Consider the following 27,806-nt stretch of genomic DNA (forward strand, 5'->3'; position numbering starts at 1 on the left):
TACAATACTGTACTTTACTGTTTTAGCTAGTGAGGGCATATCCAGCAATATTATTGACACATACTAGACGGTATGCAAGTACAAATGATTGTAATAGAGTCATGTTTTTGGCTGAATCTGTACTAATTTGCATAAAGGCAATTTTTGTTTTCCAGTTCAGACTAACTAGCTCTTTATCCAGTATACACAACAGGTTAGGCTAAATTGTGCTTAATAAACTTGGTTATCGATAACTAAGGAAATCAATGTATATACTCTTTCTTTTTATTGAAAGGCAATTGGAAATATGGGCAAAGTCATGGAAGATGCAAACCCCAAAATCAAGTCTTCTCTTATGAAGTGCATTAGAAGTCAAACTGCAACAATTTCAGTTCAAAAAGCTGCTATTCAGGCATTCCGAAAAATATCCATTACTGATGAGGTAAACATACATTTTTTAAATATTTTATAAAATGTCATGATATTTATTTGGGGTTTTTGTCTTCAGATCTGTAGTTAACCTTCCTATACTGTTAGTTCCTTCACATCCAAATTTAGGATCCTAAAATTTAGGATTAAATTATAGGATTATAATAGTGACTATGCCTTAACGTACATGTATTTTTGCCCACTTGGCTTAGTGTTCTATAAAGAAAAGTAGCTGCCTATTATTTTTTATAGAATAGACTTAAAATAAGTATCATAATGAGTGCCTATACTCTATGATTCTTTAACAGACCACCTAAATGTAAGCACCATTTGTGTGCTTAAATTTATAGAATACTGCTATGTGTACACGCATAAATAGCAGCCACACTCTTAAGTGTTGTTCTATAATTTAAGCTTGCATATGGCTTACCCCCAGATTCTATATAGCGCGCCTAGCTTTCCGCACTGAAATGCAAGTGTATTCTATAACAATGTGCGTAACTTAATTAGCTTAATAAGCTAATCAGTGATGGTAACAGCACTTAACAAACAATAATGAGCACTAATTGACACTAATTAGAATTTATGCGTATAACTCACCAAGCGCATTCTATAATAAACTGTTCTAATGTGCACAGCCAAAGAGGAGTATGGTTATGGGTGGGGAATTGGGCATTTTGTGGGTATTCCAAAATTTACATGCACTGTTATAGAATATGGCCCTCTGCTCCTAAATCTATGCACCAGGATTTATACCAAGTTTTTGTTGGTGTAAATGGAGGCACATAGATTTAGGCACTAAAATATCAGCTAAGCATATTCTATATACAATGCCTAAATCAAAGCGCCAATTATAGAATACACTTAGGTGGAAATGTTTACTGCACAGTATTTTTAGGTGCCATATATCGAATCTGGCCCTTAGCGCTGAAAAATGTGCATGTGCAAATTAGCTAACAAGCCATTAACTAGCAATTAATTGATGCTAACAATCAATTATTGAAGTTAATTGGCAATCATTAGGATTTAAGCGCACATATGCCTGCATGTTATTCTAGAAGACCAGGCTCCTAAATTCCCTAGCATGCAACTCAAAAGAGGATGTGACCAGGGGAGGGGCAAGGGTGTTTTGAAAAGCTGCACATGGTTTTATAGAATAGCGCTATTTCCACACCCAAATGCATTGAGTTGGGTACTGACATTCACACCAGGTTTAAGCTAGCGTAAATTCTGACACCCAACTTTAGGCATGGGAATCAGCTCTAAGTGCTATTCCATAAAAGACATTCAACATGGAGTGCCCTTTATAGAATAGTACACAACAGAAATAGGGTGGAGAGGGCCCAATGTCAAGAGATCAGTCACCACACACAAGGGTAAGATGCTTCAAAAAACCTTTAATCAGGACCCAACACGGTCCGTGTTTCGGCTATATCAGCCTTCCTCAGGGGTCAATCAATTAGGATTCAGCAATACATCAACTGAAGGAGCACACTGACAAAGCTTGAAAAAAAAAAAGCTTTGTCAGTGTGCTTTATATGGAGTGCTAGTCAAGGTTTTTGTGATCATTACTAATTATTAAGTGCTCCTTCAGTTGATGTATTGCTGAATCCTAATTGATTGACCCCTGAGGAAGGCTGATATTGGGCCCTCTCCACCCTATTTCTGTTGTGTTCAATTGCTGTGGAGAGTGTGAACCCCGCTTTGTCTCTTTATAGAATAGTGCCAAATTTTTAGCGTCATGTACAGAATTCCCCCTATTAGTATGCAATTGCAAGGGGGTGTACACTTGGGCAGAGCAAAGGAAGGACATGAGCATCTCCTATTTATATGCACAACTTATACAATACCATCTGTTATATGCATCGCTGGCTACACTTAGATGAGCCCATTTATGCCTACCATTGACCTGGTGTAAGTGAGGGCACCTGCATTTAGGCATGCTGATGTGGGTTTATGCTAGGATTCAATAACGAAATCTGGTTGTGTAGATGTTATTAGAGAATAGACGCTTTCAGTAATGCATCATGGCACCCAAACAGAGGTGTCCAGTTAGAGAAATGCCCCTGTAGTGGGCAACCTGTTCTAGAATGACTCTCCAGAGATAAAAAGCACAAAAGGGCCTTCAGGAATGGAACAATCAAGAGTCCTTTAATCATAAGACCCGACCCGGACCGTCATATTTTGGCAATCATGTGCAGCAAAAGGGGTCAAACGGAGATAGACTCTCTCAACAGAACACTTAGATGTTATCAAAAAGAGTTACGAAACTGCATCTCAAACGCATCTTCATTAGCTAATATCAAATGAAAAGGACTCTATTATTCCATTCTTGAAGGTTCTTTTGTCATTTTTTTTCTGTGTTGTGTTTGTTTGCTTTTCTGGACCCTTTCTTTTTGCTACTAGAATTACTCTCCACACGTTTAATGCAGAAGTTAACATGCCTTGTTAACATACTGTTTAAACTGTAAACACTCATTAAAACCTATTAGCATCAAAAATTGACTTTTTAACAAGCAATTATTGCCACTAATTAGATTTCATTGGCATTTATGTGCATAAATTTAGGCACAGAATCTGCTCATAAATTTTATGCACAATCTGAAAAAAGGAGCATGGTAATGGGAGGGGCAGAGGCATAATGGGGGAGTTCCTGAAATTAATATGCGTTGTTATAGAATAATGGGGTTGTGCCCCTAATGTAGGCACATACATTTGCACCACATTTCAGTTGATGCAAATGGCCACCCCTAAAGTTAGGCGTGATTCCCGGGCGTAAGTGCTATTTAATAAACTGCCCCTAACTTTAAGCATGACTTAAATTTATTTTATTTATTATTTATTTATTAGGATTTATTTACTGCCTTTTTGAAGGAATTCACTCAAGGTGGTGTACAGTAAGAATAAATCAAACATGAGCAATAGGCAATTAGAGCAGTAAAAATATTCGAACAACAATACAAAGTATGGCATGGTATACTACTTGCAATGACAAGACAATATGTACTAGAACATTATAATTGGTAGTGAAGGGTAAGGCAAAGTTGTAACATATAGATGAGTAAGGAAGTAGGAAGAATTAGAAAGTAAGGTGATTGATTTGAAGAAAGTTGCACGTGAGGTTAGAGAGATGGTTAAATATTATCTCAGCTAGGGTAGGAGTGGATAAGCATGTCCCGCTGCAGTATGTGCCACCCGAGTCAATCCTTGTGTGTGTGGGTGAGACTAACAAGTTAGTTACTTCTTCCGTTAAAGGCTTGGTTGAAGAGCCAAGCTTTCACCTGCTTCCTGAAGTAGAATAGCGCTTTCTTCAGTGCCAATGTTTTTGGTGCATATCTAGAATCTAGCCCTTTATGTTTTATATTTAATGGCCCCAATATTCAGACCATGAGAGATAGCTGGGCTGTCTGCCGTGGTCTGCGGTGAACCGAGATACTCAATGTCGAGCCTTTCCAGTGACTAGCATTGAATATCCAGTTTAACTTTTGCTGGTTTCACCTTAACTGGCCAAGCCGATTTTCAGCACTAGCTGTTTAAGTTGGAGCCAACCAAAGTTATTCCACCTATTGTTTGGTGGCCAAATATGGCCGCCAAACTTAGCTGGCTCCACGATGAAAATCATGGGATAGCCGGTTATATTGTGTGATATAACCGGCTATCTTTAAGCCACTAACTAGTGATATTCAGCGCCAAATAGCTGGCTATCCGGTGCTGAATATTGCCAGATAGCCAGTTAGGTGCCATTTCAGCAGTCATTTCCCATTAAGTATTGGGTGTAATAAACATATAGGGTTATGTTTATAAGTAAAATCATGCTAAGAAATTCAATATATTTTCTACAGGTCCGAGGTACCATGCTTCAGACATTCCAAGACAGTAATGCAGCAACTGAGAAACGTTTGGCAGCTTATCTCATGCTGATGAAAAATCCTTCACAGTCTGATCTTAACAAAGTCACCAGAGCCATTGTTAAGGATAAAAATGACCAAGTGAAAAGCTATGTGGCTTCCCACATTGCCAATATTTTGAATTCTGCGATGCCAGAGGTTCAAGAGTAAGTAGAGCCAAAGTTAAATAGTTTGCATATAGCAAGTCTACTTCTTAATCTTGAAGTATTACAATAAGCATGTTACATTGCATTTTTAAGATCTTCATAAATGAGGAAAAGCAAAAGAAAAAAAATAGTACCAGGATATTGTAAGTAAAATTCAACTTTATGTTTTGCTATTTAGAAATTATGCATGTTTAGAACTCAATGTTTCTTAAATAAACACAGCACAACAAAAAAAAATTTTTTCATGTGCTACTGGGCAAAACCCATTTGTCTTATACTAAATTCAGTGTGCATATTCTAAATCCGAAGGCAGAATTGTTGTAACACGTCAGGAAATTTTGTTATGCATAAGTTTGCCCAAATGAATTAAGCACTTGGAAAGCACTGAATAATTTTTTACAGAACAAGTTTTACTCCAACAATTACCTGATCTACATCAAAGTTTTTGTAGTAAACAGTATATGAAAATGTAATGGAATAACAACATTTCAAAAAAGTCTTGTATTCCAGTTTAAAAGTCTTACTTCAGCAAGGCCCAATACTGTTAAAAGTGCTTCAGACATCTGCTTTTGCGCTTGTGATCGGTCATATTTTCCCATTGCAAAAACCAGCAGTACTCCCCCATCATGTTGGGATTCCAGCGGCCTTGATATCTGTTCTCCATTGTAGAAATGTCAAAATGCAAAAATAACAGTCTGAATGGTCATTTTTTCTGCTCACGCCAAACCATTGGCACTGCAATAGCCTTTTACCGTTCAACCACTGCGTTAGCCCAGAGTAATACACAGTGCAACAAACATGAGGTGCCCAGCTTTTATCTTCATCTCCAATTTGACAAAGTAATACTTGTAAGCAAGGCACACTCGCTTTGTCAGATTCTTACGCTGATCAGTGTATTTGCCACACATGTAGCAGAAATTGTCTGGATCGTTAACACATTTGCGTCTATCCATCCTGCCTTATATACTTACTGCTGACTTCAGCCAATAGATTTGTCTGGACAGGTCCGGGAATGTCCGTTGGAATATTTCCAATATATATAATGCATTAATATTATAAGTGAATAGGCTTTGCATGTATAACTTAAAATCTAGACGTGTCAGGCAAATTCGGAGTTCATATTTGGAATTAGCTGGTTCAATTTAGTATAAATCACATGTTTTTCTCTCAGTAGCAAAATCATTGTTGCATTGTGTAATGAAATACATTAATATATGAGGTAACGCTGTTATAAATGTTCCAGTTGGGTAATATATTTTAGAATGGAAGTGTGGTGGCAAGAATCACTGAGATGGAATGCAGTGAGCACGGTGGATTTTTCTGGATTTGATATTAGAAAAGAGCCATGTTATTCTTTCTATGACATTTTTTCTCTTCACTAAAGAGCCCTTTTATGAAGCGGCAGTGAGCCCGTGGGCTTACGCTTACTAAAAGGTGAGTACTACCAGGATACCGCAGCAGCCTCCCCCAGCACCCACCATTTCTGGTGGAACAAAAATATTTCAATTTTTGTAGCACTGGTGTGTACCCAGTGGTAATAGGGCAGTGCCGCACGCTGCTCATTTACCATCGGATTAGTGTGGTAAGTGAAGATGGAACGACCAGCACCAATACCTGAGCAGGAAACGAGAGGGAGGTGGGGTTGCGGAAGAGTGTGGCAGCGATGCAGAGTCTGATGACACCAAGACAGAGGTGACCACAGTAACATCTCCTGACGTCAGGCACGCAGGCTTCTACTGTGGGAGAGTGACGCCAGGAGATGGTTACGAACGCAGGTAGCGTCATTGGAACATTGGAGGAGCAAATTTTTATATTAGATTTATTTTTAGTGCACGATAAAAACACTAGTGCACCTTTGTAAAAGGGGCCCTAAGTGCTTGAGGTCTACAAAATCCTGAGTAGTGTAGAACAAGTAGAAGTAAATTGATTTTTTTTACTTTTTCCAAAAGTACAAAGACTAGGGGACACTTGAGGAAGTCACATAGAAAAAATAAATAGGAGGAAATATTTTTTTCACTCAACAACTAGTTAAGCTCTGTAACTCTTTGCCAGAGAATGTGGTAACAGCCAGTTAGCGTATCTGGGTTTAAAAAAGATTTGATGGGAAGCAACTGCTTGCCCTGGAATTTGTAGTATAGCATGTTGCCGCGATTTGGGTTTCTGCCAGGTACTTGTGACCTGGCCTGGCCACTGTTTGGAAAATAGGATACTGGGCTAGATGAACCATTGAGCCAGTATGGCTACTCTTATATTCTTATTCTCTACTCAGAAATTCTTAGGTATTACAATTAACTTCTTTGAGGACAATACTGAATGATGCCAAATGCATAAAAATATCTATATAAATATATGTATATATTCAGTCAACTTATTCACATAGGGGTGAATTCTATAAAACATGCCTAAAAGATTGGGGTCAAAAAATTCTTAAGTGTTATTCTATAAGCCGTGGCTAAAGTTAGGCATGGTTTATAGAATAGCACTTAAGTCCCATGGGTATCTTTTTGCACCAACGGAAACATGGTGCAAATGCCCCCACCGAAATTTATGCACGGAACCCCCTTATTCTATAATTGTATGGGTAACTCAAAACCACACCTACGATCCACCCCAAATCATCCATGACTCTCTCCCATTTCTGTGCCCCCCTTTTCAGGACATGTGTAAAAATTTATGCAGTCACACATCAAAACTTATGTGCATACATCTTAATCGATTTCAATTAGCACCAATAATTGCTTGTTAAAAAGACAATTATTGGCACTAATTGGCTCATTATTCAGTTAAATTGTGTGCATAAATTGGGCACATGCCCAAATTTGCATGCACAATTTTGGGTGACTTTTATAGAATTAGGGGGATAATTTGAACCATTGATGGAGAAGTTATCATTGTGGACTACTGCAATGAAGGTTATTTTTCTGTTAACTTCACTCATTAGTAACTAGGTCTCATTGCATAAAATGGGACCTGTGTTAAAATAGCACAAATTAGTGGTAAAATAACTCATCTTAATGTCAGGGGTGTAGCTACGTGGGGCCACGGGGGAATGGGGCCCCCCCCGGCCACTGACCCTTTTGACCCCCCCTTCTCGCTGCCGCCAACCCTCCGCTGCCGCCGTCAGGTACCTGTGCTGGCGGGGGTCCCCAACCCCCGCCAGCCAAAGTCCTCTTCAGCGCCAGTCTCTGGGCCGGTGCTTTGCTGCAGCTGATCTGGAAGGATTCTGTTCTGAGTGAGTCGTCCTGACATCTACTATGTTTAATGATGACAGTACCTTCATGATGCAATGGGATGCTATTTTAAACAAATAGTCATACCTTGAAAGGCCCTGGTGGTCTAATGGCTTCTTCTGGAGCAGCCAGGCCATTGCCGGTTTAATTTGAGCCAGCCAAAAAATAACCAAAACTAGATTTTCAATGCCAGTAACTAGAAAGGAGCCAGCACTGAATATCTGGGGTCAACTCTGATAGAGGCACTTACTTATTTGGGCTGTCTCCCATGGTCTGTGTATTGGACTCAAAAAGGAAAAGTACGAAGAAATGTATTGGATTGCTTTGATTTTTGGTTTTATTAATTTAAAATTTGATTATGATATTTTATTTTGTAATCTTCCTTGAATTGAAAGGTAAAGTAGAATATAAATGTCTGTGTTAAATTAAATTACATTAGTTATCCTGGAAGTGACTTCTTGCTTAAGTTTTAATCTCTTGACATCAATATGCAGTATTTCATTAATAAATGTAGCAACTTTCTATCTGCTCAGACTAAAAGGTAAAATTGAAGATGCGCTGAAGGGATCTGCGCTCCCAGCAGTCAAGGATTTCAGAATGTTTTCACGCAACTATCAGATTTCCAAAAGCATTGATGTTCCAGGCTTATATCATCCTGTGGCAGCCAAAATTGGAGGAAACCTAATATTTGATTCTAACACCTATATGCCTGTAGAAACAATGTTGGAGGCTACCCTCAATATTTTTGGACATACTATTGATATGTTTGAGGTATGCGAACAGCGTACTTTAATTTTGAAAATGTATAAAAAGTACAATATACCATAGCAATTTCTGTAACAGTATTTAATCACATTTGTTGGTTTTAATAATTTTATTATTTTTTAAATTTACTTTGCATTTTTGATACGTTACAGTTGTATTGCCTGATTTTATTGTGTATGTTATGTTGTAAACCACTGTGCATATTAGTAGGCCTTTTACTAAGGTGCACTGAAAAATGGGCTGCGGTAGTGTAGGTGCGCGTTTTCAGTGCACGCAGATTCATTTTTCAGCGCACCTGTTAAAAAAAAGCCTTTTAAAACATTTTTGCCAAAAATGGACGTGCGGCAAAATAAAAATTGTCATGCGTCCAATTTGGGTCTGAGACCTTACTGCCACGCATTGACTTAGCAGTAAGGTCTCATGTGGTAACTGTGTGGTAATCATCTACGTGCGTAGAATGACGAATACCGCCCAGTTTCTGCCATGCGCAGGAAAATAAAAATTATTTTCTGGTGCGCATAGCGGATGCATGTCATAAATAAAATTACTGCCCGGGCCATGCGGTAGCTGGGGGGTAACTCCAATTTGACATGCGTAGGACGTGTGTATGCGCCTTTGCAGCTTAGTAAAAGGGTCCCTGGAATAGCAGGCTCTAAGGGGTTTACTAAGATGCGCATAGGAATATATCGCCGGATTCTTTATATCACACCATTATTTCCACACAGACATCAAAGTGTATTCTATAACAATGCATGTAACTTAAGGCCTCTTTTACAAGCCGCACTACTGATTCTCGGTGAGGCAAATGAGAGGAAGTCTATTCAATTCTTATGGACTTCCTCTCATTGGTTGCGTAGGTATCACTAGCACAGCTTTATAAAAGAAGCCCTCAATTAGTTAACTAGTTAATCAGCGCTGTCAATTGGATGTTAACATGCAATTATCAGCACTAATTGGCATTAATTAAGATTTACATAACAGAACTCGCCATGCATATTCTGTAACATAATGCAAGTATATTCTAAGTTGCATAGTTGAAAAGGGGGCATAACCATGGATAGGGCGTGAACATTTGCTATACAGTAATACCTCGGTTTTCATTGACTTCGGTTATCGTCAGTTTCAGATTTCGCCGACTGTTTTCGGACGGATTATCGACGAAAACCGAGGTATCACTGTATGTGCATTGTTATAGACTGCACCCATAATGCACCTAATTTAGGCATCAGGAGTTATATCAAGTAAAATACGGTGTAAATGTCCATGACTAAATTTGGTCACGTGGAGAGGCACGTGACGTATTCTATATACTGCGTGAAAATTTAAGCCTATTCTATAAAATGTAAGTGTACTTTAGAGAATACATCTAAGTATATATTTTTTTTCTGTGCAGATTATTCAGGCAAGGTAAAAAAAGAAAGGGTAAAACAGCATACAAGCATAAACAGAAAAAAAGCAACACTGGGCCTTCAGGATGGATATATATGTAGATCTTTTTATTCGGAAAATGACCCGACACCGGCCGCATTTCGGCATACAAACGCCTGCCTCAGGGGTCAAAAAGTCCTTATAATCCCGGAAAGTTGGAAAAAACCAAACAATCAGGGTATATTGCCCTAGACGTTGCAACTGTTCATGTAGTCAATAACAAACGCTGTTTTTTCACCCTGACTGTTTGTTTTTTTCCAACTTTCTGTGATTATATCCATAAGGACTTTTTGACCCCTGAGGCACGCGTTTGTACGCCGAAATGCGGCCCGTGTCAGGTCATTTTCAGAATAAAAAGAACTGCATTTATATCCATCCTGAAGGCCCAGTGTTGCTTTTTTTCTTTTTCAGATTATTTAGGCACCATATATAGAATCTATCCCACCTGATTTTTTTTAGCATATGGTAAAAATGCTAGCTCACCTTAGTGAAGGACCCCCTAAGTTTTCATAATAATAATAGGGAAGGGTTTTGATGCACTGCCTTTCTGTGGTAACAATCAAAGTGGTTTACATATTATATACAGGTACTGATTTTGTACCTGGGGCAATGGAGGGTTAGCTGGTTTGCCCAGTCACCAGGAGCTGCAGTAGGGATTGAACCCAGTTCCCCTGGTTTTTAGGCTACCCCTCCACAAAATAAAAATTAACTATTTAGTATGAAGCATCTATACTTCAGATTTATAAGAAAGTATTTTTTGTATTTATTTCCTAGAATATTTGGAATGAATTTATTTTAAAACTGCTGTTTTTATTCTCTGCAGGTTGGGTTGGAAGGAAAAGGTTTTGAGCCCACTCTGGAGGCTTTATTTGGAAAGCAAGGATTTTTTCCCAACAGTGCTATGAAGGCATTGTACTGGATGGATGGCAAAGTTCCAGAAAAAGTCACTGATATTCTTTACAAGTGGTTTGGAATTTCCAAGAAGGACAGAAATAACCAGGTATAGCTACTTTATATATTATATGGAGCCCTGTTTACTAAGCTGAGCTGTAGGCTCGCTAAATTTTTAGTACACACTAAAAATTAGCATGCGCTTACTAAACAGGGCCCTTAATTTTTTAAATACATTTATACCCCACATTTTCCCACTAGTTGTAGGCTCAATGTGGCTTACACATAACCGTAGGGTAGGCTACAGTTCAGAAAGTATAATTGAACAATGTAATAGTAGGTTATTAAGCATATAGATATCATATAAAACAAAAGAGATAACAAAAGATAGTATAGGGTAATACAAGATAATAAGGTCCATGGATTTTGCTGAAAACAGGAACAATGAAGATTTGGTTGAGTCTGGAAGGTATGCCTTTTTGAACATGGTGGTCTTCAATAATTTTCTGAAATTTAAATAATTTTGAGTTGATTTTAAGGTTCTGGGTAGTGCATTCCATAGTTGTGTGCCTATGAAGGAGAAGTTGGATGCGTAGGTAGATTTGTATTTAAGGCCACTGCAATCTGGATAATGTAAATTTAGGTAGGATCGGGAGAAACTGGAACTGTTTCTGGGTGGTAGATCCACCAGATCTAACATGTATTCAGGAACTTCTCCGTAGATGATCCTATGAATCAAGGTACACGGACTTACTACTCGCTTTTCCGGGACTACTGCCAGCCCAACACGGTCACTCACGGTAGTCCCACTCTGAGTGTGTGCCATTTCCGGGGGAAAAAAGTAGAGGAGTGCGGTAGCCATGTTAGTCCACTCTCAAGGTTATCAATAGAAATCAAACAAAATAAAACATGGAAAAGAAAATAAGATGATACCTTTTTTATTGGACATAACTTAATACATTTCTTGATTAGCTTTCGAAGGTTGCCCTTCTTCGTCAGATCGGAAATAAGCAAATGTGCTAGCTGACAGTGTATATAAGTGAAAACATTCAAGCATTACTATGACAGTCTGACAGGGTGGGAGGATGGGGGTGGGTAGGAGGTATGCATGGGGACATCAAAGCATATCATTGATATTCTAACAGGATGGGTGTGAATAGGTGAGGGGTGGGGTGATCATCAGAGACATACAGCTTTATGGTTTATAATGAGCTAGGAACCCCAGATCCTTGTTAAGTCCTTTCTGTTGGGTGTTAACATATTCAATCATTCTGACTTCAAAGGTCTTACGTTCTTGTATGGTTTTAAAGTTACCTTTCAGGATTCTCACTGTGAAGTCACTGGTACAGTGTCCTGGTCCTGTAAAATGCTGACCAACAGGCGTGGGAGCCCTACTGGCACCAGTATTGTTCATGTGATGTCTATGTAAATTGAATCTTGTCTTAAGCATCTGGCCTGTTTCTCCAATATAGCATCCTTCGTTACATTTTTTACTCTGAATGATATATACCACATTGGAAGATGAGCAAGTGAAAGATCCCTTTATGTTGAATATCTTTCCTTTGTGGATGACTGTGGGGTCCTGTGAAATATCTTGGCATAGTTTGCAACTGGATAAATTTTAACACCCAACAGAAAGGACTTAACAAGGATCTGGGGTTCCTAGCCCATTATAAACCATAAAGCTGTATGTCTCTGTTGATCACCCCACCCCTCACCTATCCACACCCATCCTGTTAGAATATCAATGATATGGTTTGATGTCCCCATGCATACCTCCTACCCACCCCCATCCTCCCACCCTGTCAGACTGTCATAGTAATGCTTGAATGTTTTCACTTATATACACTGTCAGCTAGCACATTTGCTTATTTCCAATCTGACGAAGAAGGGCAACCTTCGAAAGCTAATCAAGAAATGTATTAAGTTATGTCCAATAAAAAAGGTATCATCTATTTTCTTTTCCATGTTTTATTTTGTTTGATTTCTATTGATAACCGGGGGAAAAAAGAAAACCTCTAGAAATGGCTTGTACAACGGTAACCCCGAAGTAATCGGGCATTGCTGCATACTGCCTTGTTACTGCCAGGTTAGAGCAGGAGCCCTTATCGCCACCTCAGTGGGTGGCAGTAAGGGCTACCCATGCGGTAAGAGTTCTCTTACCACATGGCCATGTGTGTCTGGGGGCTTTTTACCCACTGCGGTGAAAAGGGCCCTAGGGAAAAAACAGTCCCTGCTGCTAGCATAGGGCCCTTTTTCCTGCAGCTTGGTAACAGGACACCTAATTTTCTATTACATTTGTACCCCATGCTTTCCCACTCATGGCAGGCTCAATGCAGTTTACATGGGGCAATGGAGGGTTAAGTGACTTGCCCAGGGTCACAAGGAGCTGCCTGTGCCTGAATTGGGAATCAAACTCAGTTCCTTAGGACCAAAGTCCACCACCCTAACCACTAGGCCACTCCTCCACTACTGTGGGAGGTGTTCCTGGCGGTAATCAGCAGCGCAACCACACTCCTGTGCGCTGCCTAATTATCACGGGGTGAGCATGTGAGCCCTTACCGCCTACTAAATAGGTAGTGGTAAGGGCTCAGGTAGTAAATAGCCATGCACTAATTTTAATATTAGTGCACGGCCATTTACTACTCCATTTTACAAAAGGCCTTTTTCCCACCGTGGTAGAAAGTGGGCCATCATGTGCTAATTTCATATGCCAAGACTAGCGCAGGCCACTTTTTACCATGGCTTAGTAAAAGGGCCCCTTGTTTTACATGTGTTTGTTACTTCATACCTAGATGTGGTGGACAATAAAATATAAACTCTTTTAGACTAGACGCATTAAATAGTTTGTATCTAGAGAAAATGCTTAATCCAACTGGCTCTTAATGACACGGATCTCACGTCAGGTTCCAACTCTGGCTGTCTTCAAATCTAGGCTAAAAGCCCACCTTTTTCAGGCTGCTTTTAACTCCTAATTCCTATTCACCTGTTCAGTACCTATGCCTGTTTTATAATTTCCATCTTAAGTAATTCGCTTATCCCTCCTGTCCGTCCGCCTTGATTAGATTGCAAACTCTGTTGAGCAGGGACTGTCTCTTACATGTTCAGTCTACAGCGCTGCATACGTCTAGTAGCACTACAGAAATGATAAGTAATAGCAATAGTAGTACTTGATGCTTTTTGTTAATTCCTAGGATCTGATGAGAGAAATCATGCTTAATGTTGAAAAACTGATAAAAGACGTAAGATCCAGTGATGCCCCTGATGCTAAGGCTTATATGAGAATTCTGGGAGAAGAAATTGGCTACCTGCAACTTAAAGATTATAGCGCACCGATCAACATGCTTTTCAAAACCTTACATGCTTCACAGGAGCTTCCTGCACAGGTACGCGTTTCTAACGAGCATGCCGTAGTTTTAAACTATAACCAGTATAATAGCGCCAAGGAGCCTTAGAAGAGTTGGGAAAAAACTCTCTGTCATCTAAATTGAATGCATTCTTTAGTTAAATAACCTTTAGTTAAATGGTCTGTGGTAAGGAAATGTTTTAATGTGTTTTCTTTCATTTCATATGACATCTTTACTTTGCAATAGTAATAAACCAGCCAAAGTAATTATGAATGGCACTTGCCGTGTTCCCTCTAAGCTGAGTGAGAGCCCTCCATCTGCATAGCTGCCAGTGGGGGGTGATGATTCGATATTGTCTTTTTAGCTACATACAGGCAGGTCACCTGGAGTCCTGCACAGCTTGCCTGTCCCTCACTATTGAAAAGGTGGTAGTAAAACAGCCCCTCCCCACACACACACTGGCAGGACACTAGGTGGAGGACTCCCAGGAAATGTAAAGGGAACAGTGCTTGCTTGGTCCTTGTATAATTGCAGAACCAGTAAAAAACAGTATCAAAAATATTTGTTTTTATATTATTGTTATTTTTAGAGACTTTCCCCGGGATTCTACACAGTGCGCTTACCTTTAGGTGCCAAAATCGGTGCGGTTTCTATAACTCCGCTAATGAGCGCTGATAACAGCATTTAACAAGCAATAATGAGCACTAATTGGCACTGATTAGAATTTAGGTGCACAACTCACTAAGCATGTTTTGAAACGATTGTGTGCCGAACGTCTAACAAAGGGGTGTGGTTATGGGTGGGGAAATGGGTGTGTTCATGGGCATTCCAAAATGTAGGTGCATAGTTATATAATATGGCCCAGTGCACCTAAATCAACATGCTGAGATTTACACCAGGTTTTCGTTGGCGTAAGTGGATGCGCACAGATATCGACGCTGAAATATCAACTAAGCATATTCTATTATCAGTGCCTAAATTTAGGTGCCGGTTATAGAATACGCTTAGTTGTCATGGAGTTCAGCGTCAATTTTTTAAGTGCCATATATAGAATCTCCTCCTTTGGGAGTAATTTTGGTCAGGATTTTCAATCATAAAGGCCTTTTTACATGCACAAAATAGTTTATATGAATTTACCAGAGAGGGGGTCATACTTGTAAATGTACCTCTGGATTCTATAAAGCTGTGTGCCCACATTTCCAACTAGCACAAAAAATTGGATGCACAAGTTATAGAATAGTAATATAAAGTTTATGATCCTAAATTTATGCTCCGAAATTACTAGCCTAATCTATGCTCCAAAATAGATTATACTTGTAATTTAGGAGCATAAATTTAGTAGCATAAATTTTAGGAGCGTAAAGGCCCTCAGGGGCTATTATTGGTACTTAAGGCCAAATGGCACCTAATTTGACAATTAAGTTGAGTGCACAACTATTACTATATTTTTGGTGCCTAGTTTTTGGTGAGCTTTGTAGAATCTACTCTATTGTGCCAAGAAAGTACATATATTTATGTGATCCCCTTAATAAACGTGGAATTTGGGTGCAGCACTGGTGGAGTTGCAATTTTCACGCATATGCGCTAATGTTTAAACCTGCTGCCCCTCTTATACCTCAAAAGTACCCTGCAATCAACACACAAATATCGATTAACACAGACAGACATTGTCAATGCATTATATTTCATAGTCAAATGATATGCAAAGGCCTAGCTACATTTTCTGCCAGGTTAGCTCTAGTGTTTTTTTTTTAAATTATATTTTCAATATAACATCAATACAAAATTGAATTAGGATAATGAACCATATACCAATAAGATGTATACATGAAATAAATTTGAAAAATAAGAAAACTAAATTACAGCTCATTATAGTCCACTAAGAAAGGTGGACAAGAATCCCAATTATTTTGGGGAAGCAGAAATTAAAGATGCAACATATAATAATAATAATAATAATAATAATAATAATAATAATATATCAACAGGGTGAACTTCCTTTAATTATTACAGCTCTCAAAAAAGGCAGTAACAGACTCCACTACCAGCAGCTCCTTTGCCTTTTAAGAAAAACTTCAGTTGAGATGCTTCATAAAATATATAGGTATGGTTATCTAAACAAACTATACATTTACAAGAATACCTCAACTGAAATTTAGCACCCAAATTTACAACCTTTCGACGAAGGCTCAAGAACTGCCAACACCGGGCTTGGGTAGACTTAGCTACATCAGGAAATATAGAAACTTTGTCATTAAAGAAATTGAAATCTTTAGTCTTAAAGTAAAGACGAAGCAAAGCTTCTTTATCTTGATTAAAGACAAAAGTCACCAACAAGGATAATCTCAACACCACCTCCTCCTCCTGTGATTTCTCCAAAATCTCTGTCAAATTCAGACTGTCTGAAGATACATCCACCACAGAAGATCCTTTTTCAGGAGTAGACTGTTTCTTAGGAACCAGGAGATAGTATATTCTATGCAATAAAGGAAGTGCCTCAGGAGAGTATTCATAAGCCTCTTGAAGATATTTATAAAAGGCTTCTTTAGGTGTTAATGATATTAACTGAGTAAAATTAAACAGGCAAAAACCTTCTATAGCTCTCAACGTTTTCAGCTTTTCTCTGAAAAAACAAATGATCCTGAATAAGAGAAGTTTGAGAAGTTTTAACTTGTGTAACTTGGCCTGCTAAGTCTTCCAGCTTTCCATCATGAACTTTAAAAGTGTCCTCAAACTGCTGAATCTTCAAGGCATTTTCACTCACAAGTGGAAGGACTGAGGAGCATACCTTGTAAATAGACTCCCAGCCAGCCCAAATGGAATCAAGGGTCACCTCCATAGGTTTAACCTGGGGAGGGATCTTCAAACTCTTCCCAGAAACCTCTTTAACTCCTCCGGTCCCAGCCATAGCTACAAACTGACTAGCAGATGAAAATTGCTCAGGAGTAGAGGGGGAAGCCTGCACTCCCATCAAAGCTAGAAGTGGCAGTGAAAGTCCCGATGCTGACATAGGGCCCCTTTACAAAGCGGCGGTAAGCCCAACGTGGGCTTACCACTCACTGAAAAGAAGTATTGCTGGGCTACCGCAACAACCCAGCAGTAGTTCCCATGCCCAGCGTACCATTATATCCAGTGCTACAAAAATATTTTTATTTTTGTAGCACTGGTGTGTACCCGGCAGTAATCAGGCAGTGCCGCATACTGCCCGGTTACTGCTGGGTTACGCGGAAACCCTTGCGGTAAGGGTTCTTCCCCAAAATGGCTGCGCAGCAAATGCTTCACCTGCGGTGCGGCCATTTTCTGAAAAGAAAGAAAGACCTATCTTGTGCCCGTTGCGGTAAAAGGAGCCTCGGCCGGTCAAAAACACAAACTGACACCAGCGCATACCTCCTTTTGTTCAGCTTGGTATAGGGGGTCCTTAAAGAATTACAGGTAAAAGCTATAATAGGAAAAATATATAATGGAGTGGCAGCGGAACTCAGCTCACCACAACCTGTCGGCAGCCATCTTACACCTCTCTACCCATCCACCCTAGTATATTATAAAGATACATAAACACCTCTGTGTTTTTATAAAATAGCTTGAAATAGGCATCTACTTGACTTTCACATAAAGATCACCTGTTATAAAATTGCATTCTACAAATTGATACAACTCATATTGAAATATTAGAGCTTGTTCTCTGTTGGAACTTATTCATGGATGTCCTTTACTTGATGTATAGATTATACCAGCTATTCAGAAAGGCACCGAGAGCGACCTGTTTGTTCACTATATCTTCATGGACAATGAGTTCAATCTCCCAACTGGAGCAGGTTTCCAACTTCAGGTCTCTCTGTCGGGAATAGTGACACCTGGAGCCAAAGCTGATTAAAGATTGAAGCAAAGAATGTAAGTGATTCACTGTATACTTTCCAACATTTTGCTTATTCTTTATTTCGTGAGAAACATCCCCATTATATTTTAGTTATCAATGTATGATAACAGAAATGTGTTAATTATTGTTTTAAATAGTTTGTTTTCTTTTTTGCAAAGTTATAAGTATTACATAATTGTATTTTTGACAGATGCAAGTGGAAGTTGCTGTAAAACCAGCTGTAGCCGTGGAGTTTGTGACCCATATGGGAGTACACATCCCTGAAGTTGCTAGAAATGGGATCCAGATGAATTCCAATATTTACCATGAGTCTGGAATTGAAGCTCATATTTCTGTCAAAGAAGGCCAGGTCAAGTTTTCCATTCCAGCTCCTAAGACTCCAACCAAACTTTTTAGCATCAGGTATAATAATAGGCCATTTTGTGGAGTGCTAAAATTGTTTTCAGTCTGTGTTTTTAGATAATTAGTATCACATTTAATCAAATGTAAAGGCCTTTTTTTGCATAGGGGCTCAATATGAGAAATGGGACATCCAGGTGGAGAGTGGAGGAGCAGTCTAATGGCTATTGTGGTAGGCAGAGACTCTGAGGAACTGGGTTTGATTCCCACTGCCACTCCTTGTGACCCTGGGCAAGCCACTTAGCCCTCCATTGTCCCAGGTACAAAAAAAACTAAGGGGCCCTTTTATCAAGCAGTACTAAATAGTGACCTGAAGTAGCCAAACACAGATATTTCTCACTCACTGAGGACACTTCTAGTGTTGCTGGTAAAAGGCAGATTTTTCTATTTTTCCAATAATGACCATGTGCTAATTTCTCCATAGTACATGAGTCCTTACCACCACCTATTTTTAGGTGGTAAGGGCTCATGCGCTAACCCTACGCTAATCAGTTTGCATGTGGCAATGCCCATGTGCTAACTGATTAACATAGGTGTGATCACTCTCTGCCCACAAACATGCCCTCATCTCTGCTTGGAATCTTTGCTTCATAGAATAGTGTCATGGAATATCTCCATGTGTAAATATTGGCTTTTTTGAAATCACATTTACGTGTTTGCCAATGTACATGCAGAAATGATGCTATTTACATGTGGAGATGCTTTTAATATGTTTGTTTGTTTGTTTGTTTCTAGAATAAATCTCTACTAACATAGAAAATCTGTACAAAATCTTACAAAAACCACAAGGGAAACATATCAGTCCAATTACAAGGTGTTTATTGAAGTTACATCCGGCAAAGCCGGATGATTCTCTGAGAACACTTTTACTTTTCAGCTTTGCCAGATGATATTCCATGACTGCATGTGAGTGATCCAAAGTATACCTGGGATATCTTGTGTAGAATTAAATCTTCACATTTTCATCTCCAGATTCCTGAGGCAGGCGCCCAGACCACAAAAACAGCTGCTGTGTCTGGTCTTTTTGATGTACCTTCAATAAACACCATTTAATTGGATTGATACGTTTCCCTTGTGGTTTGCTGAGCTAGGGATTGGTCTTCCTCCACCTAGTGTGGTTGTTCTAGTGACAAAACCTTGCAGATCATTTTAGGATTATTGTCCAAATCATTAATAAAGTTGCATTAACCTATAATTACAAATTTCTAGTAGCCATATTTGTCTTGGAGAAAACTTGAGTCTTTGTAGGTTGAAATTCTGCTTAAAGGACAAATGATAAAGGATGTTGCAATACTTGGGATTTTAAGAATACAGAGGTCCATTTTCCAAATATATGAACCTACCAAACATGTGAAAGGCAATTCTATAAGCTAGGTGCTAATGTTTATTTAGATTTAGCTCACACTTTTTTCAGTAGTAGTAGCAGCTCAAGGTGAATTACATTTAGGTACACTGGGTATTTCTCTGTCCCTGGAGGGCTCACAATCCTGAGGAAGTTGAGGGTTTAGTGACTTGTCCAAGATCACAAGGAGCAGTAGCAGGATTTGAACCAGCCACCTCTGGATACCAAGAGCTGTGTTCTAACCACTCAGCTACTCCTCCATTCGCTGCTTGTTGCATACATAGGAGGACATGCTATAAATGGTGCTGAGATTTTGGTGCTGGAAAAAATTGGCATGGAGCACTTTTCTCTAAACGGTACTCTAGGTTGAGTGCCATTTATAGAATATTACTTAGAGCCCATTTCTGTACCAAAAGTTGGGCACTGGTATTTACACCAGCTGAAACCTGATGTAAATGCCAGCGGGGCTATTCTATAACCCTGTGTGCAATTTTTAGGAACACCGCTGCCAGTCCCATGGCCACACCCCCTTTTTCATTGCACGCTAGGGGTTTAGACATGTGGGATTATAGAATAGGGAACAGGGAGATGCGCGCACAAATTTCAATTATTGTCAATTAACTGCAATAATTGATTGTTAACCTTATTGCAATTAATTGGTTTGTAAGCTAATTAATTTGCACACGGATCTTTGACTTGTGCACACATTTCAGTGCTGAAATCTTGGCAGCATATATAGAATCTGAGGGATAAATGTTTAGAATACAAGCATATTTGTGCACCCTTACGCATATTGGGCTAGATTCTATATATGGTGCTTAAAAAATCAGTGCGGAAATTGGAGCCAATTAAGTGTGTTCTGTAACTGGTGCCTAGATTAAAGCGCAGCATGTAGAATATGTTTAGTTGATATATCAATGCCTAAATCTATGCGCATCCATTTACACCAACAAAAATCTGGCATAAATCCCTGCATGTAGATTTACCTATTACTAATAGTAGAAGGGTTATAATTGGCTATAATTAGTTACACTGTATCATCTACTCATCAAATCCACTAATTATATGTATTCTAAATATACCACACTAATTTATTCTTTGAATATTTATTAAATAATATATCCCCATTCAACCTCATTAGATCTCACATGTCACTCCATCCAAATCTTAAACAACAAATCATCTAACTCAACTATGTATGATTGTCCCAGGATTTAATTAATCCAAAATAGTCCACCGCAGGTGCCGAACGTCGGGCACTCCACTTAGTACTCCATGACCATGTCCCGATCACAGAAGTCCACAGTGGACTGGGCCATATTCTATAACTACGTGCAGAAATTTTGGAATACCCATGACACACCCATTTCCCCACCCATAACCACACATATTTTTGCCTGCACATGTTAGAAGTTTGGCGCACTTTGTTACAGATTACACTTAGCGAGTTGTGCACCTAAATTCTAATCAGTGCCAATTAGTGCTCATTATTGCTTATTGAGTGCTGTCATCACTGCTCATTAGCTTATTAAGCTTGTTAAGTTATGCGTATTGTTATAGAATCCACACTGATTTCAATGTGGATCTCTAGGCGTGCAATATAGAATCCAAGGGATTAAGTGCTATTCTGCAAATACCTGCTTATTGCCTAGCATGTATTCGCAAGGGGCTTGTACACAGGGGAGGAATACGAAAGATACAGGCTATGCATGTAATTGCACTTATGTCAGCTCTATGTCTAAATATTAATTATATCGACACTGGGTTACGCTAGTATTCTATATTAGAAACTAGGCACCTAGGTTTTGTTATTCTATAATGGAACTTATATCTTACTCATGGGGCATCAAAATTGAGGCACTCACAGACCAATACTCAGAACTTCCACAGTAAGCTGACAGTGCTAAAACTATACCACTGGAACAGAGCAGAAAATTACCTCACCAATGCTCAAAGGAAATGGTATGCAAATCATATGCATGCTGTTAAAGTAAAAGCAAGGAAGGGAGACAAGCTTTGCACATGCGCTGAAGAGTTTCACGGTAAGCCCAGCTCCTGTGTGCATGCGCTAGGCAAACCCGAACATGAAGCACCTATTGGCATCTGTTTTCTGCATCGTTAAATATACGTTTTTTTTTTTTTACTTGAAATGCTTATATTTAAATGCAGGAAACAGGTGCCAATGTGTGCTTTCATTTTCGGGTTTATTCGGACTCACAGACATTTGTTTCTCACTACTGGTGCTTAGGGGCTTGCATGGGCTTCCTTCTGCTTCAAAATTAAAGAACAACTGGCAGATTTTAGAGAAAGAATGGTGGGAAATACTCTTTTCAAACACACTAACAGCTGCTCCGAGCTAGCATTAACCTTTTAGCAGTAAGGGCGGCTTTGTTTTGTGTGTTGTTCTATGAGCATTGGGAGGGAATAGGAAATGACCTCATTAACATCCATTTCACTACATTAGCATGATTTTTGTTTCCCACGCTACAGCCTCTGAGCGTTCTGCGCTGACTAATGTGGGTGCTAGTCTGGCTGTAATGGACTCTAGTTCTCTCATTTGCTTCTGAGCATCAAAGGCCTCAGTTGTAGGCAGTGGCATAGCTACGTGGGGCCAGGGGGCCTGGGCCCCTGTAGATTTGGCCTTGGACCCTCCTGCCGACGACCCTCTCGACCCCCTCCCACTGCCAACCCGCCGTCGCCATCGCCTGCCTTTGCTTGCGGGGGACCCCAACCATTGCCAGCCGAGGTCCTCTTCTTCTTGCAAAAGGCCTTTTGTGAGAAGAAGAGGACCTCGGCTGGCGGGGGTTAGGGTTCCCTGCCAGCAAAGGTAGGCGACGGCAGGTTGGCGGCAGGAGGGGGGGTCAAGAGGGTCATCGGCAGGTGGGGGGCAAAGTTAGTGGTGGCGGCGGGGTCGGCGGCGCCGGGGGGGGGGCTAAAATGTGCCCCCTCACCTCAGGCTCTGGACCCCCCTCCCGCCGAAGTCTGGCTACGCCCCTGGTTGTAGGACTCCTGTAGACTAAAAGAATGCAGATAAATCAAATGAAAGTAGACTTATGGGTAAAGTGCATTCCTTGTCCATTAATGAATACACTTTTCTTTTCTTTCCTTCTTTTTTAGTAACAAGTTGAATTTGGTCTCCACAATGAAGACCGAAGCAATGCCATTTATTGTTGAGAACAGGGAGTCATCAACATCCTGCAGGCCTTTGTTTGTTGGTCTAAATTACTGCGTCAACATTGGATACTCTAATGCTAGCTTTTCAGATGCAGCACCTTACTATCCACTGACTGGAGAAACCAGGTCAGTAATAACACTTCATTCTGATGTTAATACATTTAATTATCTCCTAGTTTTTACAGGGACAGTTTTCAAATAGCTCAGGGCCCCTTTTACTAGGCAGCAGTAAACCCAACACGGGCGTATTGCTCACTAAACAGGAAGTAACGCTGAGCTACTGCAGCAGCCCAGAGGTACTTCCCACCACTAGCGCACCATCATATCTGGTGCTACAAAAATGTATTTATTTTTATAGCGCCGGAGTGTACCCGGCGGTAATCGGGCAGTGCTGCCCACTGCCCAGTTACCATTGGGTTAGCGTGGGAGCCCTTACCGCCACTGCAATGGGTGGCAGTAAGGGATCCCCCAAAATGGCCACCCGGCAAGTGCTTTACTTGCTGCATTGCCATTTTCTGCAGAAGAGAGAGATTTCCCTTTTACCCGCTGTGGGAAAAGGAGGCCTCAGCATTCGTGAAAAACACACGCTGAAGCCAGCGCAGGCCCTCTTTTGCCACAGCTTAGTAAAAGGGGCCCTCACTTAGGTGTAAAGTTGCTTTCCATTTGAATATTGAACATGGGTAGAAAGGACCTGCAGAATCGGCATCTGTTTTCTTCACACGCAACATTTTTTGAAAGACATCATGCATAGCTTTGAGAGTCCCATCTCCCTGTGCATTATTTTCCAACACTGCCCAAAACAAACCCCAAGAAAACACCTCCTCTCAAACTGGCTCAACATATTGTGTGCTATGGAGCTCTATGCTTCATTTTAGCTAAATTGAGGTCAGTTTTCAGATGCCAATTTGCCATAGCTGATCCCATAGCGGTAAGATTGGACATGTTTTAAAGCTACTGGTCATGCATGCTTTGAGACAGCTCCCAGCAGCAAAACTCTGGCCACAGTCGGTGTGATTGACTGACCATACCTGTTTTTGCTCACCTGTACTTTGAAGTTTAAGTTAAGTAATTCTTTTACTTCTTTTTGTGGATCCATCAATTGTTATTTCTGTGAAGTTTAGCAATTTTGAACTAAAGAGTCAAGGGGTTTTTTTTTACACCAATGAAGAGAGGTTACCCATATGCTTTCCTCCACCTTTGTTTTTGAAAACATTGATTTTGGGTGGAGGTTGGGTTCAGAGGATTTTTTCCTTTTCTCAATAAGGTTTTTATTGCACTTCACAAGATTATAGTCTTGTTAAAGTACATTGCTACCTATATTAGAGAGATAATTTTGTACAGTTATCAGGACTCTATTCCTTGTTGTGGATTGCCTTAATTGATTACATACATTTTTCACTGTTCACTATTATTTACTCATTAGGTTTGAAATTGAGATTCATCCCACAGGAGAAGTACAGGAATACTCTACAAGTGCTAACTATAAGTTACAGAAACAAGGAGGGGATCTGATTGATAGTCTGAGATTGTCAGCGCAAGTAGAAGGTAAGTGCTTACCAAATAAAAATGTTGAAAATGATGGCCTACATCTTTCTTTAGAGCAACACGGAGAGGGTCAAAGTACACACCACACAAGCGGAGGGGGAGGGGGGACAGCATCAAGAGCTTTCAAAGTTGGGACTCATCATGCAGGAGAGGCTGAAGAAAGCAGGTGATGCTGCCAAGCTTTGCCTGGAAAAGGCTCAGGCTGGTCAAGCCAGTATAAAATGACTGTGTCAGGGGCAGTGGGTCTCTACAATCACAGCATTTTTATGAGAGACTGATCCCAGAATCTAGCTTGCATATGTTTTAACAGTTACACCAGCCAAGCTCTTTTTGGAATTTTATATCAGCTGGTGACCCACTGCCCCTGATGCAGCCATTTTATACTAGCAAAACATGGCCATGTCGGCCATTTTATGTTAAATTCCTGGGAGCTTTTAATCTATTAATAAAAACTGTGTGTTTTATAAGGTCTGCTTTGGTGTTTTATCTTCCATATTAGATTTGGCAGACCACCTGCCTTGCTGCTTTTTGACAACTGAATATTCTCAGCCAAATATCTAGATAACTTCAAAAGGTGTTAATATTGACTCACACATATTATAATTTTCATGTACCTTATAGTGGCATCAGCTCTACTTCTCTGCTTCATGCTTTTCCTTTTAATTAATTGTATTTTTTTCCTACTTAGGTACAAAGTCACATGAAGCCTCCCTCACAATTAAGTACAACAGAAATAAGGTGACATTGTCTAGTGTTGTTGAGGTTCCAGATTTTGGCATTGATTTTGGTGTCAACTTTAGAGCTAGTGATGAATCTACTCGAGTAAAGGAGTTATATACAGTTGTCATAGATGTCACCAATCAAAAAATTCCAGAAGTTACTCTCACTGGACAATTAAGGTAATCCCACCATAAGTTAATGCTTACAGAAATATTTTTTTCCTGAAATCTCCTTGGAACTAGATGTATGACCATGAATGGTGCATTATGAAATTAATGCATAATGGGAGAAATTTTATGATGTTTGCTTATACAATTTTCTAAAAATACACCTATTATATGCCAAGTAAAGGCAACGTGAGGCATCTATGTGTTTTCATAAATCAGACTCCCAGAACTAACCTCTATAGTGCACAGATGCTTTTGTACTAATTTACTCCTGCTCTGATGAAGATCTAAGTGCACATGTACTCTATGGAGCTCATTTTCAAAAGAGAAAACATCTAAAAAGTGGCATAAAGCAGTATTTGGATGTTTTTCTCTCATAAATATTCAAATCAGTATTTTTGAGACCTATTTTTCAGATGTTTTTGTATGCTGTTTATCTGCAGTGCATCCAAATCTCATGGGATCTATGTGTATAAGACTTGAACGTTTTTCAGCCATAATAGAGTAAAACAAAACCATTCCGGACTAAAACTAAGACGTTTTGAGCCACAAAAAGGTGCCCTAAATGACCAGAGGACCACTCCCCCAATTTAATTAAAAACATTACTTACCAGCCTCCATTCCAGCCTCAGATGTTATACTCAGGTCAATTAGAGCAGCATTCAGGTCTCTGGAGTAGTCTAGTGATGAGTGCAGTGCACTGCAGATAGGTGGACCCAGACCCATACCTCCTCCTACCTGTTACACTTGTGGTGGAAGCTGTGAGCCCTCCAAAATGCACCAGAAACCCACTTTGCCCACACATAGGTGCCCCTTCACCCATAAGGGCTATTGTAGTGGTGTACAGTTGAGGGTAGTGGGTTTTGAGTGGGTTTTGGGGGACTCAGCAGACAAGATAAGGGAGCAATGGTGAGATGTGTACCTGGGAGCCCACTGCAGTGCTCCCTAGGGTGTCCATTGCTCTCCTGAGATGTCTGGGGGACCAGTCTACTAAAAATGCTGGCCCCTCTTATATCCCAATGGCTTGATTTTCACTTAGACTTTGTTTTTTTCAAAAATGATTAAAAAATATATACAAGCAAAAAACCTTGTTTGAAACAGTATTTTTGAAAAAAAAAAAAGACATTTTTCTTTTTAAAAAATGACCTTCTTTCCTATTTGTATTTTGGACATTTTGTGCAAAACATCCAAAGTTGGACTTAGACATCATATTGAAAATGCCCCTTCACATAAATACATATGTATTTTATAAAATGCAGAGGTAAATCAAAAGCTTTGGTCCCTAGGGAATGCCTATGCATGGAGCATGTGTATGTATACGTGATATCATATATACGTCTATACACATATTCAGCTGATATCACACTCAATGAAATCCATATGAGTGAATGGGTGACTTTGCACCCCTCCAGTCCACTTTCAGCACAGGAAAAAGCATCTGCACTGTAAACCTTTGTGGGTACTTTTCCCTCCAGAATGGGGGAAGGGGCAGTTTTCATTGGTCCTTTTCCCACAGGTAAACAGTAGTTTACTCAAAGTAAAAACTCTGAAAATTTCCATGCCCATATTTATAGATACATGCAGGCTCATGTTTTAAATTTTATAGAGGTGACCTACTATGAAATTACCCTTCCCCCTAAAAAAATGGATTCATGGGAATAATTTTATAAAGTCAGTTTTGTATTATGTCGGCTGTTAAATTCCGACTGGCACACGTTGACCTGATGGTGAGTACTTTGCTGGTAGATAAGTCCAGGGGCGGAGTTGGAGTAGAGCATGGGCACATTTCAGAATTACTTAGGATGATTATAAAATATGCTAACTTACGCATGTACTTAAATAATCTAGGTATGGATATTTACACCTGCTCTCAAGCAATACAGGCACACATTTTGTCAGCTACATTGGAATTTTAGAAAGAGATAAGTGTGCACATATGTGTCTTTATAAAAAAAAAAGTACCTAAACTTTGTTCCCTTAATTCTGTAAACTTGCGTGCAAAATTTTACATATAGGGCTAGATTCTATATATGGCGCATGAAAATTCTGTGCAGAAAAAAAATACGCCTAGGTGGATTCTTTAAAGTATGCCTAATTTTTTTTAGAATCAGCTTGTAAAGTTCTGTGCGGTATATAGAATACGCCGAGCGCCTCTCCACATGACCAAATTTATTCACGGCCATTTACGCCATCATTTACTTGGTGTAGATCCCAATGCCTAAATTAGGCGCTGAGCAGGTGCATTTTAAAACATTGCTCATATAATTTAGAAATGCCCACTCACTTCCCATAGCCACACCTCCTTTTCAACTATGTACTTAGAATTTAAGCGCACCACATTACAGAATACGCTTAGCGAATTGTGCATGTAAATCTTAACTAATGCCAATTAGTGCTGATAATTGCTTGTTAACATCCAATTGACAGCGCTCAATATCTAGTTAACCAATTAAGTTCTG

The 27,806-nt window shown here is 39.7% G+C and overlaps 1 protein-coding gene across 1 annotated transcript in view; it reads left to right on the forward strand.

Moving 5' to 3' along the window:
• Positions 1-27,806, forward strand: part of APOB (apolipoprotein B) — an 81,627-nt gene that overhangs the window by 18,943 nt on the left and 34,878 nt on the right. Inside the window, 11 exon segments of the mRNA XM_030198810.1 lie at positions 275-421; positions 4,251-4,462; positions 8,226-8,463; positions 10,709-10,885; positions 13,971-14,162; positions 17,848-17,989; positions 17,992-18,014; positions 18,191-18,402; positions 22,859-23,041; positions 24,339-24,460; positions 25,149-25,359. Of these exon segments, the coding sequence (XP_030054670.1) occupies positions 275-421; positions 4,251-4,462; positions 8,226-8,463; positions 10,709-10,885; positions 13,971-14,162; positions 17,848-17,989; positions 17,992-18,014; positions 18,191-18,402; positions 22,859-23,041; positions 24,339-24,460; positions 25,149-25,359 (1,859 nt within the window).

The sequence above is a fragment of the Microcaecilia unicolor genome, chromosome 3 (assembly GCF_901765095.1).
Source record: "Microcaecilia unicolor chromosome 3, aMicUni1.1, whole genome shotgun sequence".
NCBI classification, from domain to species: Eukaryota; Metazoa; Chordata; class Amphibia; order Gymnophiona; family Siphonopidae; genus Microcaecilia; species Microcaecilia unicolor.